Genomic DNA, 17,031 nt, shown 5'->3' with positions numbered 1-17,031 from the left:
TTGCAGATGCTGGTGTTTCCCAGAGATGGTGACCCATTTGGCCTCTTCATCCATCCTTGAAGGAGGCTGACATTAACAATGGCAGGGCCTCTCTTTTGTCCATAATTCCCAGCCTCTGTCTACTGCCCTCTGCAGGTTGCCTGGAGTGCCTCAAGCGGCAGCTCTTCCGAGTTGGGGACGATTGGTATTACCTCTTTGCCCTGGGCGTCATCATGGCGCTGGTCAGCTTCGCCATGGACTTCACCGTCTCCAGGGTTGCCAGCGGTGAGCTTCTGCCACACCAAATCCCACCGCCCTCCCCAAGCTGGACTTTGAGGGACAAGCAGAAGGAAAGAGCGTCTTTTGGGCTGCTTGTCGAGACCCCGTGTCATAAGGGATGCCAGTTTCAAGTGGGGGGGGGGTTAGGTTCTCCATGCCTTCAGGGCAGCCATGGCAGCAGACGACTCTGGCAGTCCTGGGTCAGTTCAGTTCCCAGCCAACTTCCCTTTGGATTCTCCAGCGCACCTGTGGCTTTACCAAGAGGTTGGAGACTACCCGGTGCTGAAGTTCCTCTCCTGGACCATGTACCCAGTCGCACTCTCGGCTTTTTCCACGGGCTTTGCCCAAAGCATTACCCAGCACGCTGGAGGTGAGGCGGGATGGAGGCTGGGGTCAGCCGCCAGTGGTCATTATGCCCCTGTTCCAGCCCTTGGACTGGGAAGCAGCTTTCTTCTGTTGGAAGAAACATCCTTCTGGGTTCTGCTCCAAGTGGGGAAACAGACACTGGAAACATGGAGACTGCTTGGAAAGATGGTTTAATGGTGGACAGGATCACATGGCTTGAGTTCCTGAACAGAAAAGGGGCAGATACAGTAAATCCTCGGGTTTTTATGCTCTCTCTGGCTCTGCATTTCCTGGAGCCCCGAAAGAGTATCCTGATTGGTTGTCAGACTCCCAGGAGGTGGGGGTCTTAGCTAGCCTTGCTGGCTGATGGTCACATGTGCTTCCCAGGTCACATGTGGTGCGTTTCTGCTGATATTGTGTAGAGGGCTAATCCTATCTTTGTTGGATCTTTGGCAATTCCTACTATGGCTCTGCCTGAAGGAGGCAGATCTTTGTTATGTAGAATAGACTGGCCCAGGCCTTAATGGCCCATTGACAAAGGGTGGGGGACAGGAAGGTGGGAGCTGCTTTGTCTGTAAAATATGCTTCTCCATTTCTCATCCAGGGAAATATAGTATTCTGCCTTTTTCATATTTCCTAAAATATTTTACTCTTCCAGGAAAGGGGTGGGTGCTAACTTCCTACACTTCTCTTCTCCCAAGTCTGGGTGAGAGGAGCGGGGAGAAAGATGGGCAGCCTGAGTCCGTTGAGAAGGGTAAAGGTTTCCTTCTTCCATCAGCTGCCTTGTTCTTCTCCCTGAAAGGGAAGATGCCTGAAGAAAGGGCAACCCCAGGGCCTCATTCACACATCGTGTTTAGCCTGGCTCGTTAGTTAGGGTTTGTGATGCCTCCGGGCGGGCACTAGGGACTCCTGCCAGGCGGGCAGAAATGGTGGAGATATCGTTCTGCCCTCTCTGTCCAGGCTCCGGCATCCCCGAACTCAAGACCATCCTGACCGGCGTCATCCTGGAGGAGTACTTGGCCATCGAGAACTTTGGGGCCAAAGTCGTGGGGCTGACCTGCACACTCGCCTGCGGGAGCACCATCTTCCTCGGAAAAGTGGTACGTGTCCAGGGTGGATGGAGGGGGCGGGTGTCTCTCTCTCTCTCTCTCTCTCGCCTCCAAGCAGCGCCTTTGTGGCCTGAGGGGAGTGGAGGGGGCGTTCAGCCTTTGGACACCGAAAGGAAGCCGTGATGGTTTGAAAGGGAAAAGTGTCCCGAGGGGCGGTTCTAGAGACAGGAGGAAGGAATTGGGTGTCTGGAGGGGAAACGGGTGGGCTTCAAAAATTTTAGCAAGGGCTTCTCTGCCCGGTTGCTGGGTGGGCGTGGCCTAGTTGGCCTCTTGCACCATGGTGGTGGCGGGGGGGACGTTTTTGCCCTCCCCGGGCATCAGAGACTTTGCTCAAGCCTCCGGGAGGGCAAAAACGGCTTCCCCAGGCTCCAGAGGCCCTATGGAGGGCCTTCCCAAACTTCCGGTAGGCCTGTTTTTCGCCCTCCCAAGTCTCCACGCGTGCCCTGCATCCAAAATGGCCCGTGTGGGGACTCCTTGGAGGGGAGGGGCAGGGTGGGCAGGTCCAGCCAGGAGTGGGATTTGGGGGCCCTCCGAACTGCACAGAATTTTAGCTAGAGGTTCTCCCGAACCCGTGCGAACCCCCAGCAGCCCACCCCTGAGGGGAAGTTTTCGGATGTTGCTTCTGCCCCATATCTATTTGGTCTTGCCCACCTCAGACGGCCTCCTCCTCCTCCTTAAAAAGAGCTTGTGCTGAAGGTGCCCCAGCTCAAGAGGGAAAGAGGGCCAGGGTCCCTTCAGGCCAGGAAGGGGCAGAAACAGGGAAGCCGAGGGGTTGAAGATCCCGCCAGGGTCAGCCCAGCAATCGGGGTGAATGTTTAGAGTGGGTGGTGGTAAAATCTCCTTCCTAGAGACCTTCAAGGTCCGGCTGAGGTCAGGAGACGAGCCTCTTGTCTGGAGGGGGGCTGCTGGGAGAGACTACCGTTGGATGGAGGGGGGGGTCTCTCTCCCTCTGAGCCTTTCAGGTCCTCATCTTCATCTTCCTTCCGCCCGGCCTCTGCCAGGGACCCTTTGTTCACCTCTCCAGCATGATCGCCGCCTACCTGGGCAAGATCCGGACCAGCGTTTCTGGGGAGTACGAGGTACGGCTGAGGAGGCGAGGCTGCACCCCAGGGATTGGTCCAGGGGCAGCTGAGAACTGTGTGGCTGTCTGGAGGGCCCCGAAGGCGGCCCAGCATTTGGGGTTCCTGGGGAGGGCGACTCAGCAGCAGCCTCAGAGGGCGCCCCTTTCCTTTGCCTAGAATAAAATCAAGCAGAACGAGATGCTGGTGGCAGGAGCGGCCGTGGGCGTGGCAACCGTCTTTGGGGCGCCTATCAGTGGTAAGACACGTAGCCCCTTTGCAAAGGGAGGCCAAAGCAGATGGAGGGCCAGGGAGTGGCCAGACGGGATGGATGTGGGGCTCACTCTCTGGATTGCCCTCTGCCATTCCTCCAGGGGTCCTCTTCAGCATCGAGGTCGTGTCCTCCCACTTTGCTGTCCGGGATTACTGGAGGGGCTTCTTCTCGGCAACTTGCGGCGCCTTCATGTTCCGCCTGTTGGCTGTTTTCAATAGTGAACAAGGTGGGGCGCAAGCGGAATCCCAAAAGAGGGATCCCCTCGGCCACTCTGTCTGGGGATGTGGGGCGGGGGAGAATGAGTGCTCGACAGAAGCAGTGCATCAGAGGGGCTCAGCCGACTGATGCTATGGCTCCAGGTGGGGTGACCAACCGGGGAGGATTGTGGATTGTGCTTGGAAGCTCCTTAGGACAGGCTGGAGTCGACTCTTTCCCGTGGGCTGTTTGGCTGAGGGCCAGGCAGGGAGGTGGGGCGGGAGCTGGGAAGGGGCTCCAGGAGATCAGAGTCAAGAGCCCCTCAGCTTTTGCACCCCTGCTTTCCAGAAACCATCATAGCTCTCTTCAAGACCAGCTTTAAAATTGATTTCCCCTTTGACCTGCCGGAGACCATTTTCTTCACATTCCTCGGGTGAGGAGTGGGTCTCCTTATGGGAGGAGGGGTGCAACAGCAAGAACACATCCTAATTGGGCGGCCTCCTCTCCCCCTTTCAGCGTGATCTGCGGCGTGCTGAGCTGTGCGTACCTCTTCTGCCAGCGCTGGTTCCTGGGCTACGTCCGGAGGAACCCCTTCACGGCCAGGCTGCTGGCCACTGAGTAAGTAGCCACCAGAGGGCAGCTTTCCAGAGCCCCTGGGATGGCTCCTCTGGTTCCGGGATCGGAGAGGCGGAGGAGGCTTCCTGTGCAGGAAGTGGACTCCCCAAAAAGGGGGCTTACTGGGGAGACCACCGATGTTGGCCAGCAAGCTCATCTCTAAAGCTTTCTCTGCTTCTCCATCACAAAGTTTACCTCCCAGTAGTACAGCTGCCAATGGCAGCCCCCAGCCCAGCCCCCTTCATAACCGGTGGCTTTTTGAGTTACGTTGGTTTCCCAATCTCCTCTCCCCCTCCCCTCTCCCTGACCTTTGGGCCTTCTTTTGCAGGAAGCCCCTCTACTCGGTGCTGGTGGCCTTCCTGCTGTCCTCCATCACCTTCCCCCATAGCCTGGGACGATTCATGGCCTCCAGGGTAACGTATCAGCCATTTCTGCCAAGGGCTAGAGCCTGCGGAGAACGCATGGGGGGGGCGCCGCTGGTTCTTTGCCATGACATGCCAGAGGAGCTGAAGCAAGCTTCGGGGGAGGGGGGGGAGAGGCTGCCAGCCCCTCTCTGCCATGGGGCAGAAGGCGAAGACCGTTTCCCTTTCTTTTTTTGCAGCTGAGCATGAAGGAGCTGCTCACCTCCTTGCTTGATAACCGCACCTGGAGTGTCCTTTCCCAGAACGTTTCGCTTGACAGGCCTCCCCAGGTGGACCCCCTCAACCTGTGGGAGGAGTGGTGGCACCCCGACATCACCTTCTTCGGCACCCTGTCTGTCTTCCTGGTGATGAAGGTGCGTGTCGGGGAACTCCCTCTGCCTGGCACGCAGCAGAATTCCCTCTCTGGGCCGGGTCTCCTCTGGCCTCCTCTGGGCCTTGCAGAGCTCCTTCCAGGGGCTCTCGCTTACACTCTCCGTCAGACTTCTGCTTTGCTCAGCGGTCAGCCAGCCAGCCACCACGGGCCCTGCTCTCAAAAAAAAAAAAAAAAAGAAGAAGACGACGACTGGGCTGCCAGCGTTGATCTCTTTCTGCCCTTGCAGTTCTGGATGCTGGTCTTGGCCACCACCATGCCTATGCCCGCTGGGTACTTCATGCCCGTCTTCATTTACGGTGAGCCAGCGGTGAAATGTAAAATTTGTTACTATTGGTTCTCTTGGCGTGGCTTGGTGGTGGTGGGGTAATATGACTGAGTGGGTGTGGCCAACTTTTTATTTTTTTTACTTTTCAAACCATTTTTTCTACAACCTCTGGCTGAAGAGGTTGTAAAAAAAAATGCTTTTAAAAGCCTCTGACGATCCCAGCTGAGCCGCGCGATCCTCAGAGGCTTCTTTTTTACTTTTAAAAGCATTTTTTCAGACAGAGGTGGTAGAAAAAAAATGCTTTTAAAAATAATAAAAAAAGCTTCTGATGATCGAGCTGGGCAATGGGGGGGGGGGGGGCAGGGATTTTTGCTACCGGTTCTCCGAACCACCCGCTTCCATCGTTACTGGTTCGGGCGATCCGGTCCGAACCGGGAGCATTTCACCCCTGCGGTGAGCGCTTCCACTTTCTCTAGTTTTCTGCTTTCAGCCTCCGGAGAGGTTGGTCTGTCAGGCTGAGGAGGGAAAGATGATCTTTCTCTGTCCCTCCCCAGGAGCTGCCATCGGGCGCTTGGTGGGTGAAGCCGCAGCCTTCCTCTTCCCCATGGGCATCACCGGTGAGGGCCCTCCCAGCCCCATTATCCCTGGGGCGTATGCGCTGGCAGGTATGTCGGGAGGCTTCCTTGGCACTCAGGGAGGCACAGGCAGTGTGGAAGCAACCCCCCCCCCCACACCTTTGCTCTCCCTGAGATCGGCCACCCTCTGCTCTCCCCCCCCCTTCCAGGGGCCGCTGCCTTCTCTGGCTCGGTCACCCACACCCTCTCCACTGCCTTGCTGGCCTTTGAGATGACCGGGCAAATCGCCCACATCCTCCCTGTCCTGCTGGCCGTCCTGGTGGCCAACGCCATTGCCCAGAAGTTCCAGCCTTCCTTCTACGATGGCACCATCATTGTCAAGAAGCTACCGTATCTTCCCCGCATCCGGAGCAGGCATATCGAGTGAGCTGCCCTGCCCTCTTGGCTTGCTGGGGACCCAGGGATCGGGATGCCGGCCTTCCCAAAGAACGGGCACTCTGCGTGTGCCCAGAGCACCTCTGGCCTGGCCTTGCTTGGCAGGTGCCAGCAGCTCATCTCCCCCAAAGCGCTGCCCTGTCCCAATAAAGCCATTAGTCTGGTGAGCGCTGCTTCCCTTGCAGGTCCTACATGGTCACCACCCAGGAGTTCATGAACACCGATTTCGTCATCCTGTCCCAGGAAGCCACCTTTCACGACATCCTCCAGGTGGTCACCACGACGGATGCCCAGGAGTATCCCGTGGTAGACAATGCTGGTAAGGCGGTGTTCCGAAAGCAGCGAGTCTCTCTGTGTGCGTCTCGTGCTGGATCCGTCTGGTGGGAGGGTCCCACCTTATCGCTGGAGCGGCATTGAAGCATTTGTAACATAAATATGCCCGTACGCACAAACACGTTCCTAGAAACTACAGTCTTAGAATAACAGAGTTGGAAGGGACCTTGGAGGTCATCTAGTCCCCACCCACAACTCAAGCAGGAGACCCTACACCATTCCTGACAGGTGGCAGTCCAGTCTCTTCTTGAAAGCTTCCAGCGATGAAGCTCCCACAACTTCCGAAGGCAACTTCTGTTCCATTAGTTGATTGGTCTCACTGTCAGAAAATTTCTTCTTATTTCTAGGTTGAATCTCACCATCAGTTACCATCCATTATTCCTTGTCTGGCCTTCAGATGCTTTGGAAAATAGCTTGACTCCCTTCCTCCTCTCTGTGGCAGCCCCTCAAATATTGGAAGTCTGCTATCCTGTCTCCCCTGGTCCTTCTCTTCACTAGACCAGCCATGCCCAGTTCCTGCAACCGTTCATCGTACGATTTAGCCTCCAGTCCTCTAATCATCCCGGTTGCTCTTCTCTGCACTCTTTCTAGAGTCTCAACCTCTTTTTTATAGTGTGTTGACCAAAACTGGACACTTCCCTCTGCTTCTTTTCTCCCTCAAGAGTCTCAGATGCTGCTGGGAGTGATCCAGCGGTCCAGTCTCATTCAGTTTCTCCAGAGCCATGAAGACTCCAGTCTGCCACAGGAAGAGCTGGGGAAAGAGGTAGATCTGATTCCCGACAGGGTAATTCCGACAAGAGCCGACCACGTGCTTTCCAGGATTTGGAGGTGGGGGGGCAGGATTCCTTCCCATCCTGCTGCACGGCACATCCATGGCTGCGCTTCTCTCTTCCAGCTCCTCTCGGGCCAGACTTTGAAAGAAGGCTGCACCATCAGTCCTGTGAGCCTGCAGCTCTCCCCATGGACATCCCTGCACCAGGTACCTCGGGCGGTCGAGTGCCCTACAGGTTGCCTCTGTCCGAGGCACCCAGACTCATTCCTCTGCTGAGGCATCAGGGCAGCAACATCAGCAGGCAGGGAAGCTGCCACTTTGTTGAACGATGGGGGGAGGGATTGACTGGAACAGGGCAGAGGTGGGTTTCAGCAGGTTCTGACCAGTTCTGGAGAACCGGTAGCGGAAATTTTGAGTAGTTCAGAGAAATACCATTCTGACTGGCCCCGCCCCCATCTATTCTTTGCCTCCCGAGTCCCAGCTGATTGGGAGGAACTGGGGATTTTGCAGTATCCTTCCCTTGGAGTGGGGTGGGAATGGAGATTTTACAGTGTCCTTCCTCTAGAGTGGGGTGGGAATGGAGATTTTACAGTGTCCTTCCCCTGGAGTGGGGTGGGAATGGAGATTTTGCAGTATCCTTCCCCTGGAGTGGGGTGGGAATGGAGATTTTACAGTGTCCTTCCCCTGGAGTGGGCTGGGAATGGAGATTTTGCAGTATCCTTCTCCTGGAATGGGGTGGGAATGGAGATTTTACAGTTTCCTTCCCCTGCCACGCCCAACAAGCCATGTCATACTCACCAAGCCACGCCCACAGAACTGGTAGTAAAAAAAAAAAATGAAACCCACCACTGGAACAGGGCCAGGCAGGGTTTTCAAGGGGGGGGGGGTCCATTGGGTGAAGAAGTTTCTGAGAAGGGGCTTTCCAGAACAGAGGTCACCAACCTTTTGGACCTCAGGGACCACTAAATTCATAATTTTAAATCCCACGGACTGCTAATACGAGTTAGCGACGGGATGGGGTCCTTCAGGCACTTAGTTTGGCCGCCTGTTAGCAGAGAGAAGTGCCCGGGGTCAACCCTAGCTGTCCATTTTGCAGCCTGGAATCTCAAATACAGCCAAGAATGAATGTTTGTCTTGTAGCCCACCCGGGCGCTAGATCGCTACCCCCCCCCTGCAAATTCTGTCTCTCTAGGAGCCCAGCTGAAATTTTGTGCACCGCTCACTGAAGCATCTGGACTCGCAGGGAGGGAGGGAGGGAGGGGCTGGAGCTACTTAACAGGCAGCCAAGCTAAGTGCCTGAAGGACCCCATCCCGTCAGCGAGTGGGATTAATTGCTTTGGCGGGCCGTATCCGGCCCAGGGGCCGTAGTTTGAGGATCCCTGATTCAATGCAATATTTTTAAAAAAATGCAAAAATGTAAAGATTTTTCTGCGGACCACCAAAATTTTCTTACAGACCACCGGTGATCCACGGACCACCAATTGGTCACCGTTGTTCCAGAGGAGGGAAGGAGCATTGAGTGTCTGGTTTTTTTTTTTCTCTCCTGCAGGCCCACAACCTCTTTGAGATGCTGAACCTGCAGCGGGCTTTTGTCACCCAGCTGGGGAAAGTGGTGGGGATCGTGACCAGGAAGGAGGTGAGTAGCTGGGCTGCCCCAGGAGGGCACAGCGGGGTGCAGTTCCTCCTTCCCATCTGTCCTCCTTCTGGTTGGGGCGATGAGGACAGGCGGCCGCTCTGGAAGCTCGGCTTCTACTGCTACGCCAAAACGCAGGGCATCGTTGGCCTGAAAAGGGGGGCCCACAGCCTCCCTCTTGAGCTGGCGAGGGAAAGGTGAGACCCTCCCCAATGGAGATAAGGCACTTCCGGATGTTTGCAACGTGGACTCGCTCTCTGTGCCCCATTGTCAGCTTTGCTTTTTCTTCTTCTTTTTTTTCTAGCTCAGGAAAGCCATAGAAGAGCTGGCCAATCCCAAAGCCGGGCGATAGCGGAAGCCCGTGGAGGCGTGAAGCCGTAGGTTTAGTTCCTGGGGGTGGGGGTGGGGTGTTTGTGACCTGGTATTTGTTTGCTAGCGAAATTTAGGCTTGCCTAAAGTTGAACCATGGGGAGGACGGTAAATTCACTGCAAAGTTTTTTTTTTTAAAAAAAATGGAAAGAGTGGCAAGTGGAAGATGTGGGCGTTTTTAAGATATTTGGGCATTTTAAGAAATAAAAGACACAACAGAATGGTTGTAATGTATAGACGTCTCAAGATTTCCCCCATTTGGTAACTCTTGAGTAGAGGCTCTAGCGTGAGATGAGTAGGGTTTTGAAAGGGCTTCACCTGGCAGTGTCCTTTCCCCAGCTAAAGAAAAAGAGTCCCGGGAACCTGCTGGCTTCTCCTTTGTCACACACACACACACCCACACCCACACCCACACCCGTCCTTCAGTCAGGCTGGATCAGACCTCACCCCCAATCAGAGCAAGCCTGCCTTGCTCCTTCCTTCCTTCCTTCCCCAGCTGGGGAGGGCCCCCAGGTACCTCCGAGGCCAGCCTCTTTCTCCCAGCTCAGACATGGAGGGGATCTCTGGAGGGCACCCGGCAGGTTCCTTTCAGGCAAAAAGGTGGACGGCGTTTTTCTGCGGCACCTGTTTTTATTTACACCTTCAGTACAATCTTCCTCGGCCAGCCATCCTTTAGTCCGTATGGAAGGATTTGACGTTGCTCTGTGAACATTAGCAAGCACTTGAAGGGACAGGAGGCTGTACGGATCATGTAGGCAGGAATCCCTGAAGGGAGCCTCGTCCCGAATTTCCACCCGGATACCGACCCCTGCTCCAAGTCCATCCTCAACCGGGCCTCCCCCACCGCCTGGCCGGCAGCGCAGGGTCCGTCTCGATGCCGAAAGTGCTAATCATGGATCAGGCTCTGACGGGCTGCGTCGAAAAAGCATATCCTCCTGCAACCAGAACGGCTCTGGGACTGTAATACATTTCTTGAACCCAGCTCTTCAGGCCGCCAGGCAAAGGGTGGGCTGGGCTTACGAAGAGGCCTCTCAGTCTCTGGAGCAAGACACACACACCCCCATCGGCCCACGCAATCCCGTCCCTCCTGGAGCTACTAATGCCACCGCCGTTGCTGCCAGCCTCGCCACCCTAGTCGTAGAAGACCTCATCCTCGGAGGGAGAGCTGCTGTCCACGTAGCGCAGGGATGTGGCACTCTGCTGCCATCTACGGGCGTTGGGCGGGTTCCCTTCGGCCATTCCCAAGCCGCCTTTGGCCCTGCTCCACTCGTTCGCTTTCAAGGGTCTGCTTGGGATGGGGGATCCTTGGTTGGAGAGCGCGAAGGTCTGGAGGCCGCCTGCCGGAGCCGGCGGGCAAAGGAGAAGACCGTCCTGCAGATAGATGCCTTCCAGATCTGGTCGGAAAGAGAAGGAGGAAGAAGAGGAGAAAGAGGAGGAGAGTCGGGGGGACTGAGAAAGAAGCAAAAGGGATGGATGGACCCATCCTGGGCCAAAGGCCAGGGATCATACCTGGCAGCTGGATCACGTCCTGCGAGCCTCGCCTGTTGCTCAGCTCCTCTTCGTTCAGGGAAGACCAACCACTCAAAGTGGCTTCCGCGATGGCAAACTGCTCAGCCACACCTGGAGAGGGGCCGGAGAGCTGGGAGGTGAGGCACAGATGGCCTGGGACAAGACTGAGACACCTTCCCCCCCAACTGCAAGCTTCGAAGAGTTGATAAACCAGCCTTCCCATCGCGGGAAGCAAGGGATGCCCAGTAGCTGCAAACAGAGAATGCTGGCCAGATGCCCCCTCCTGTCTCCCCTCTGGTTGCACCAGCCCCCCCCTCCCCCTCCATCCCTCTCTCCCACCTTCCCTCACCTGCCGCAAACCGAGCCTCCTTCAGCTCGTCGGTCAGCTCCTCGTAGAGCACCTCTTCCGTAGGGGGCTGCTCCCAGCCCACGGGGGGAGCACTCCAGCCCTTCCACTCGATGAGGTGGGCCACGCGTCCTTGGGCCATGGCGGTGGGCTTGGTGATGTGGTCCTTCAAGCTCTGGATGAGGCCTGGGGGACAGAGGAGAAGCAGGACTGAGCCCAGGCGCGAGCAGATGGGGGAACCTGGGGGAGCCATGGGGGGGGGGAACGGACGAATGCCACCGTGCCAGCTCTGCTGCCTTCCTTTCCCGGCTCGGTGGGGGGGAAAAAAAAAAAGGAAAAAAACTACAGAGGGTTTCCATGGAAACCAACAGCGCAAGACCCATTCATCTCCCTGCTGTCCAAACGCTTCAGCTGCAGCGGAGCGGCGAAGACCCCCTTTGCAGCCGGTGAAGATGGACTTGCCCGATCCCTGAAAAAGGTGGCCCCCCCTTACCTGTCTCCGGGCCCCTCTCCCATAGGAGGCTCCTTTCTGGTGGGATGCTTATCGAGCTGACCACACCCACACCATTGCCAGAGTCACCCAGTGAACGAGGAGGATCATCACGTTGGTGGGGGATCTTGAGACCATGTAGTCCAACCTTTCCTCAGGAATCCAGATTAAAGCATCCCGGAGATGCAGAGCTGCTGTTTTATCCAGCTGCTCCGATGCCTTGGAAGCTGTTCCCTTTGGATCGTCTGTGTTTCGGGCACTGTGGCCGCCACCCCCACCCCACCACAGCAGGGACCCCCCCCCGGACATCAGGCTCGTGACGTGGACATTCATTGCAGCTCTCCTGGCCTTTGGCGTGAGGCTGCTCTGATGGAGAAGCGCCTCTTTTGTGTTTCTGTCGGCCGAGAAGTTGCTGGGAAGCCATTGATCCGGAGGGCATACCTACCCAGCAGGGAAGAGGTAGCAAGGGCTGTCACGTCGTAGGCCGCCAAGGTAGCCCCGCCGGAGCCCCGCGAGGACTTCTGCAGGAAAAGAAGAGGGAGGTGACTTAGGATGGCCTGCTCTGTTCCAGCCTGGCTGGTTGTGGGTCTAAAGCGGGGGTCTCCAGCCTTGGCAACTTTTAAAGACTTGTGAACTCCCAAAACCCAAAGCTGGCTAAGGAATTCTGGGAGTTGAAGTCCACAAGTCTTAAAGTTGCCAAGGTTGGAGACGCCTGGTCTAAAGGAAGCCCCAGCCTCTGAGGGGGGAGCTGCATGCAGCCTGTGGGGATTCCCTGCCAGCCAGAACCAGGGAGTGGGGTGGAATTTAATCATTTCTGAAGACGTTTCCTGGGATAGGGTGCAGGAAGGGGCTTCTGGGCGGTTGCTGTCCCCAATTTGAAATGTCCTTTTCTTCCCTCTAGGAGGTGTACCCGAGACCATCCTGGCTGTGGTTTTCAGTAACAGGCCTTTAAATTATGCTTCGCCCTGTAAGAATTGTCATGTTCTCGTTACCGTTTTGGCTTTTTGTCTGCATGTTTAGCTACCCACCGGATTGTATGTCACTTCAATGTATTATTTGTCAATGCCCTGATGATTGCAATGGTGTGGTTTTCATTGTCAAAAACCGTCAGTGCTTGCTTTCAGGGGAAGAGGAGATAGAAATGGGATGGAAAGGTTTTCCTCTTAAGGGGAAGGGTGCCAGCCTTTACCTCACAGCTGCTTTCTTTTGGGGGGGCGACTGGTGGATTGCTGCCTTCCTGGTCTGGCAGAGGGACAGTGCCTCCCTCCTTGTGGGCTCTCGTGAGGAATTCTGCAGAAAGAAAGCAGGAGGTTCAGCAGCAGCACAGACAGGCCAGGCTCTGGGATGGGGAGAGGGCCGTGTAGCTAAGGCATCCTTCAAGCCATTCCCCCCCCCCCCAAATAGAATAGAAATCTTTATTGGCCAAGTGTGAATGGACACACAAGGAATTCGTCTTTGGTGCATATGCTCTCAGTGTACATAAAAAGACAAGATAACATTCGTCAACAATCATAAGGTACAACATTTAATGATAGTCATAGGGTACAAATAGGATAGGATAGGATAGAATAAGAATAGAGCAGAATTAGAATAGAATTAGAATAGAATAGAATAGAATAGAATAGAATAGAATAGAATAGAATAGAATAGAATAGAATAAAGAGAATAAAATAGAACAGAACAGAACAGAATAGTATGGTATACTATAGAATAGGATTCTTTATTGGCCAAGTGTGATTAGACACACAAGGAATTTGTCTTTGGTGTATATGCTCTCAGTGTACATGAGAATAAAATACATTCATCAAGAATAAAAAGATACAGCACTTAGGGATAGTCAAGGTTACTAATAAGCTATCAAATAGTACTAGGAAACAAAAACAATATAAATTGAAAGATACAAGCGACATGGTTATAGTCATAAGTGGGAAGAGATAGATACTAGTAAGGAAGAGAAGAATTATAGTAATACAGCCTTAGTAAATTATTTGACAGTATTGTGGGAGTTGTTAAACAGAGTGATGGCATTCGGGGAAAAACTAATAGTAAAAAAAATAGCAATACAGTCTTAATAAATAGTTTGACTGTTGTGGGAATTAGTTCTTTAGCAGAGTGATGATAAAAGCAGGAAATGGGGGGGGGGGTGTTTGTGTCCCTTGCTCCACTATGAGTTTGGCCTTCGTAGTGGCCACCCTTTCAGTAGCCGGCCAATGCGCACTGGGGAGTCCATCCAGGGAGGAGCTGGTCCTCTCCATTGGCATTTAGATTGGCCTGGGGCCTTTGGCTGCTCTGTGTGGGTCTGCGCACCCAAAGGTTGCAGGCTCAAGCGGCTCTCAGAAACTGGGAGGGCCTCCCTGTAGCCAGCAAGCCCGGATTTCTTGTCACTTCACACGCAGAAGGGAAGAGAAGGGGGTGAGATGCCCTTGCTGGCCTGTCACACTTCCTACGGCTTCCTTTGCTTTGATCTTCCTGCAGAAGGCAACCAGGAGGGTGGGGGTGGGGGGCTTCTTTTAGGACCCACATTACCTGGGAGTCTCAAAGGTGCTTTTTCGAAAGGCAGCTGGACTTGGAAAAAGGCACCTTTGGGACAACTATGACCTGAATGACTGAGAATCTCCACAGACAATATCTGGGAGTCTTTGAAAGGGATGGTGGGTTTCTTCTAGCTGAGATGGAGAAACTCTCCATCCCACAATCGTTCTCGCCTCACGGCACAGGGAACTAGCACCCCAGGGATGGGAAAGACGGATTTCCTGCACAAAAATCCCATTTTCAGGACTGACCTCTGGGCAATGAAAGTTGCTTCAAGGTTCTAGTCCTCAGCTCTCCTTCCTGATTGTTTCTAAACCGTTTGGGTGGCCGTTTTGTCACGTTGCTTGCCAAAAGAAACCCACCTGATATGCTGCTCTTAAACTTACAATCTCATGCCCCCTTCCCTCCCCCCAAGTCCTATATTCGGTCACTTAGTGCAGCTGCCCCCCAACCTTTTGGGCACCAGGGACCGGTTCTGTGGAGAGGTATTTTTCCGTGGACCGGAGGGGGGAAGCGTGGTTTCGTGTGCTTCCTGCATCCTATGGATGGGGCTTTGCTTGTTTGCACGGACCCGGTTTCTGGCATGCCGAGGACTGTTGTCGGTCCACGGACCTGGGGTTGGGGACCCCTGACTTAGAAAAATGGAGAGTTTCTGTGAGTAGCTGGTGGTAGAAACAAGGCTGACTCTTGGCTGCTTTCTTTCTCCCTGTGCTGGGACCAGGGGTGAAATCCAGCAGGTTCTGACGAACCGGTAGCGGAAATTTTGAGCAGTTCGGAGAACCGGCAAATACCGCCTCTGGCTGGCCCCAGGAGCGGGGTGGGAATGGAGATTTTGCAATGTCCTTCCCCCAGGAGTGGGGTGGGAATGGAGATTTTGCAATGTCCTTCCCCCAGGAGTGGGGTGGGAATGGAGATTTTGCAATGTCCTTCCCCCAGGAGTGGGGAGGGAATGGAGATTTTGCAGTATCCTTCCCCCAGGAATGGGGTGGGAATGGAGATTTTGCAATGTCCTTCCCCCAGGAGTGGGGTGAGAATGGAGGTTTTGCAATGTCCTTCCCCCAGGAGTGGGGTGGGAATGGAGATTTTGCAGTATCCTTCCCCCAGGAGTGGGGAGGGAATGGAGATTTTGCAATATCCTTTCCCTGTCACGCCCACCAAGCCACACCACACCCACAGAACCGATAGTAAAAAAAAATTGGACTGGCTGGGACTATTTTCCCACCACACCTGTCACGCTGCAGACTTCCACTCCCCCCCCCCTTTCCTTTGGGGGAATCTGCCTGCCACTAGAGATACTTTCGTGTGTGTGTGTGTGTGTGGGGGGGGGGGGTTCTGGCCCCATCCTCCTCCCTACCCTACAGGTGGGGGGTTGCAAACAACCCGCTGCTTTCTCGTTTTGGAGGACGGAGGCGCTTGCGTGACCGAACGAGCTGCTCCTTTTAAGTAGGAAAGCCGGCCCCATCCTTTGAACATGTACAGAATGCAGAATGACCTCTGCAGCGTTTCAGCCTTCCAATGGCTGCATCATTTCGTGTCCCTTCACCCACCGCCGGCAAATGGACTGAGCGGAGGGGAGGGGAGGGGGGTGGGGAAGCGATCCAATCTCACCTCCGTCCCAAATCGGGGACCACTTCCACAAAGACCCCCCCCCGACCCCCTCCCCAGCATGTCCCCCCCCTGCTTTTCCGGCATCCTTTTAAGCTACAAGGATGCAGATGTAGACCGCGTCTCCTACCTGAAGCCCCCCCCCCCTAACTCCCACTCCCTCTCCCGCTGCCCGAGCAGAGACCGCTTTTGCAAGGAGCCAAGCCCGACCTCGGGGGTCGCCCTGCGCCCCCCACCCGGATCGCAAGGGGAAAAGTGAGCCCAAGCGGGACACAGCTCACCTTTGGTGGCGCACGAGCCCATGGCCGGGCGAGGGGCGTGCCGGAGCCGCCGGGCGCATCGAGGAAGGAGCCGTCGTTCGTCCGGTGCCCGGGGCCTTCAAACGGCGTCTGGGCTGGCGAAAGGCGGAGCGGTCCGGGCGCCGGAGGAGTCACCTCTCCTTCCCAAAACCGATCCCCCCCCCCGGAAAAAAAGGACGGAGCAAAACGGATTAGGGGAGAGGGGAGCGATGGGTCTCGCCCCCTTAAAGTCGCTCCAAAGCCCCCACGATGCCCGAGAGGCTGCGAGTCCGCTGGAAGGCGCTCCCGCGCCGAAGCAGTCCCGCCTCCGCGGAGGTCGCTCGTTCCAGCGCAGCAGATCCTCGGCTTTCGACGGCCTCATCGGAGGAGGGGGGTGGGTGGCGGCTTGGAAGGGGGTGCGATCCATCAGTCCCCACCGGGAAGCTCGACCTGCGGCGCCCCCTCCTTCCTTCCTTCCTTCCCTCCCTCCCTCCCTCCTTCCTTCCTTCCTTCCTTCCTTCCCAGGACCCGGATCCCGTCGCGTGCAGCTTGCGGCAGGCTCTGCGGATCCTTTTCTTGTCGATCGTGCCAATCCTCCAGCCTTGAGCGCCACGCAGCCCCTGCAAGCGGAGAGGGCAAGCCGGGTATCCAAGCCTTCCCCCCGGGAAGCCCGAGATTGGGAGTGGGAGAATCGCAGAGTAGCCATCCCCACGGAGCTTTTGGCCACAGCTGGAACCCGGGATCCAGCTTAAGAAAATTTGGGAAGGCAATGCGAGCCCCTGAAAAGGGGATTCCAGCCACCCTTTGGAGCCCAGCACCTGCATGGAGCTTTGGAACACTTCCCAAAGATGCACCTTTGGAACACGGGAGCCTTCCACCAACTCTTAGGTTCCTTAATGCAGGAGGCACTTTGGGGAAACGAAATCGCGCGTGGGGGGGGAAAGAAGATCCTCCGGAGCGGCGGCCAATCACAATTCCCAGATGTCCCGATGAATGGATCCCCTTTCGCGCTTCCCTCTTTCTTAAGGATGCTTTAAAACAGCTGTGCCTCCTTGGCCGCTCTTAGCTCCACCCACCCTCGGCGCGTCACGATTCGAATTCCCACCAATCGGGGAAAGGGAAGAAAGGGCGGGTCCCTGAGCAAAGGCGGGGCCGCCAAATGGGAGGGAAGGTTCAAATAGGAGTCGGGAGGCCGGGGCGCCGTGGCGTAGCCTAGAGCGTCTCCATGGCGGAAAAGTGA

At 55.6% G+C, this 17,031-nt stretch overlaps 3 protein-coding genes across 11 annotated transcripts in view; 2 read left to right on the top strand and 1 right to left on the bottom strand.

Moving 5' to 3' along the window:
* LOC117654731 (chloride channel protein ClC-Kb) overlaps positions 1–12,447 on the top strand; it is a 19,528-nt gene extending 7,081 nt beyond the window's left edge. For 3 of the 5 annotated variants that reach the window (XM_034401586.3, XM_034401588.3, XM_060684542.2), the window contains 19 exons: positions 136–264; positions 500–628; positions 1,564–1,703; positions 2,714–2,791; positions 2,951–3,029; positions 3,145–3,270; positions 3,588–3,672; positions 3,756–3,857; positions 4,183–4,267; positions 4,456–4,629; positions 4,876–4,945; positions 5,469–5,579; positions 5,699–5,912; positions 6,110–6,243; positions 6,920–7,041; positions 7,153–7,236; positions 8,579–8,665; positions 8,967–9,039; positions 12,278–12,447. In XM_034401586.3, coding sequence (XP_034257477.2) covers positions 136–264; positions 500–628; positions 1,564–1,703; positions 2,714–2,791; positions 2,951–3,029; positions 3,145–3,270; positions 3,588–3,672; positions 3,756–3,857; positions 4,183–4,267; positions 4,456–4,629; positions 4,876–4,945; positions 5,469–5,579; positions 5,699–5,912; positions 6,110–6,243; positions 6,920–7,041; positions 7,153–7,236; positions 8,579–8,665; positions 8,967–9,014 — 1,997 coding nt within the window. In that variant the 3' untranslated portion in view covers positions 9,015–9,039; positions 12,278–12,447. The remainder of the gene's footprint in view (positions 1–135; positions 265–499; positions 629–1,563; positions 1,704–2,713; positions 2,792–2,950; positions 3,030–3,144; positions 3,271–3,587; positions 3,673–3,755; positions 3,858–4,182; positions 4,268–4,455; positions 4,630–4,875; positions 4,946–5,468; positions 5,580–5,698; positions 5,913–6,109; positions 6,244–6,919; positions 7,042–7,152; positions 7,237–8,578; positions 8,666–8,966; positions 9,040–12,277) is intronic. The other 2 variants (XM_034401587.3, XM_087879013.1) reach the window with 1 other exon arrangement.
* Positions 9,642–16,899, bottom strand: FAM131C (family with sequence similarity 131 member C). The gene is made up of 6 exons (XM_034401596.3): positions 15,795–16,899; positions 12,566–12,666; positions 11,822–11,897; positions 10,890–11,072; positions 10,541–10,651; positions 9,642–10,425 (listed from the first exon to the last, which is right to left on the bottom strand). The coding sequence occupies exons 1-6, from the start codon at positions 15,814–15,816 to the stop codon at positions 10,163–10,165; spliced, it is 756 nt and encodes a 251-aa protein (XP_034257487.2). The 5' UTR covers positions 15,817–16,899; the 3' UTR covers positions 9,642–10,162.
* The window catches only part of LOC117654732 (uncharacterized), a 68,746-nt gene continuing 68,594 nt past the window's right edge, over positions 16,880–17,031 (top strand). For 3 of the 5 annotated variants that reach the window (XR_015729944.1, XR_004588381.3, XM_034401592.3), the window contains exon 1: positions 16,938–17,027. Coding sequence is in view for 2 of the 5 variants with exons in the window: in XM_034401592.3 (XP_034257483.2) it covers positions 17,017–17,027 (11 nt within the window). In the remaining 3 variants the exon portion in view is untranslated. The other 2 variants (XM_087879014.1, XM_034401589.3) reach the window with 2 other exon arrangements.

The sequence above is a fragment of the Pantherophis guttatus genome, chromosome 15, assembly GCF_059756535.1.
Source record: "Pantherophis guttatus breed Tessera chromosome 15, ASM5975653v1, whole genome shotgun sequence".
Classification (NCBI taxonomy): domain Eukaryota; kingdom Metazoa; phylum Chordata; class Lepidosauria; order Squamata; family Colubridae; genus Pantherophis; species Pantherophis guttatus.
Note: the sequence above shows the minus strand (reverse complement) of the source record. Positions and strands in the feature narration are given on the sequence as shown.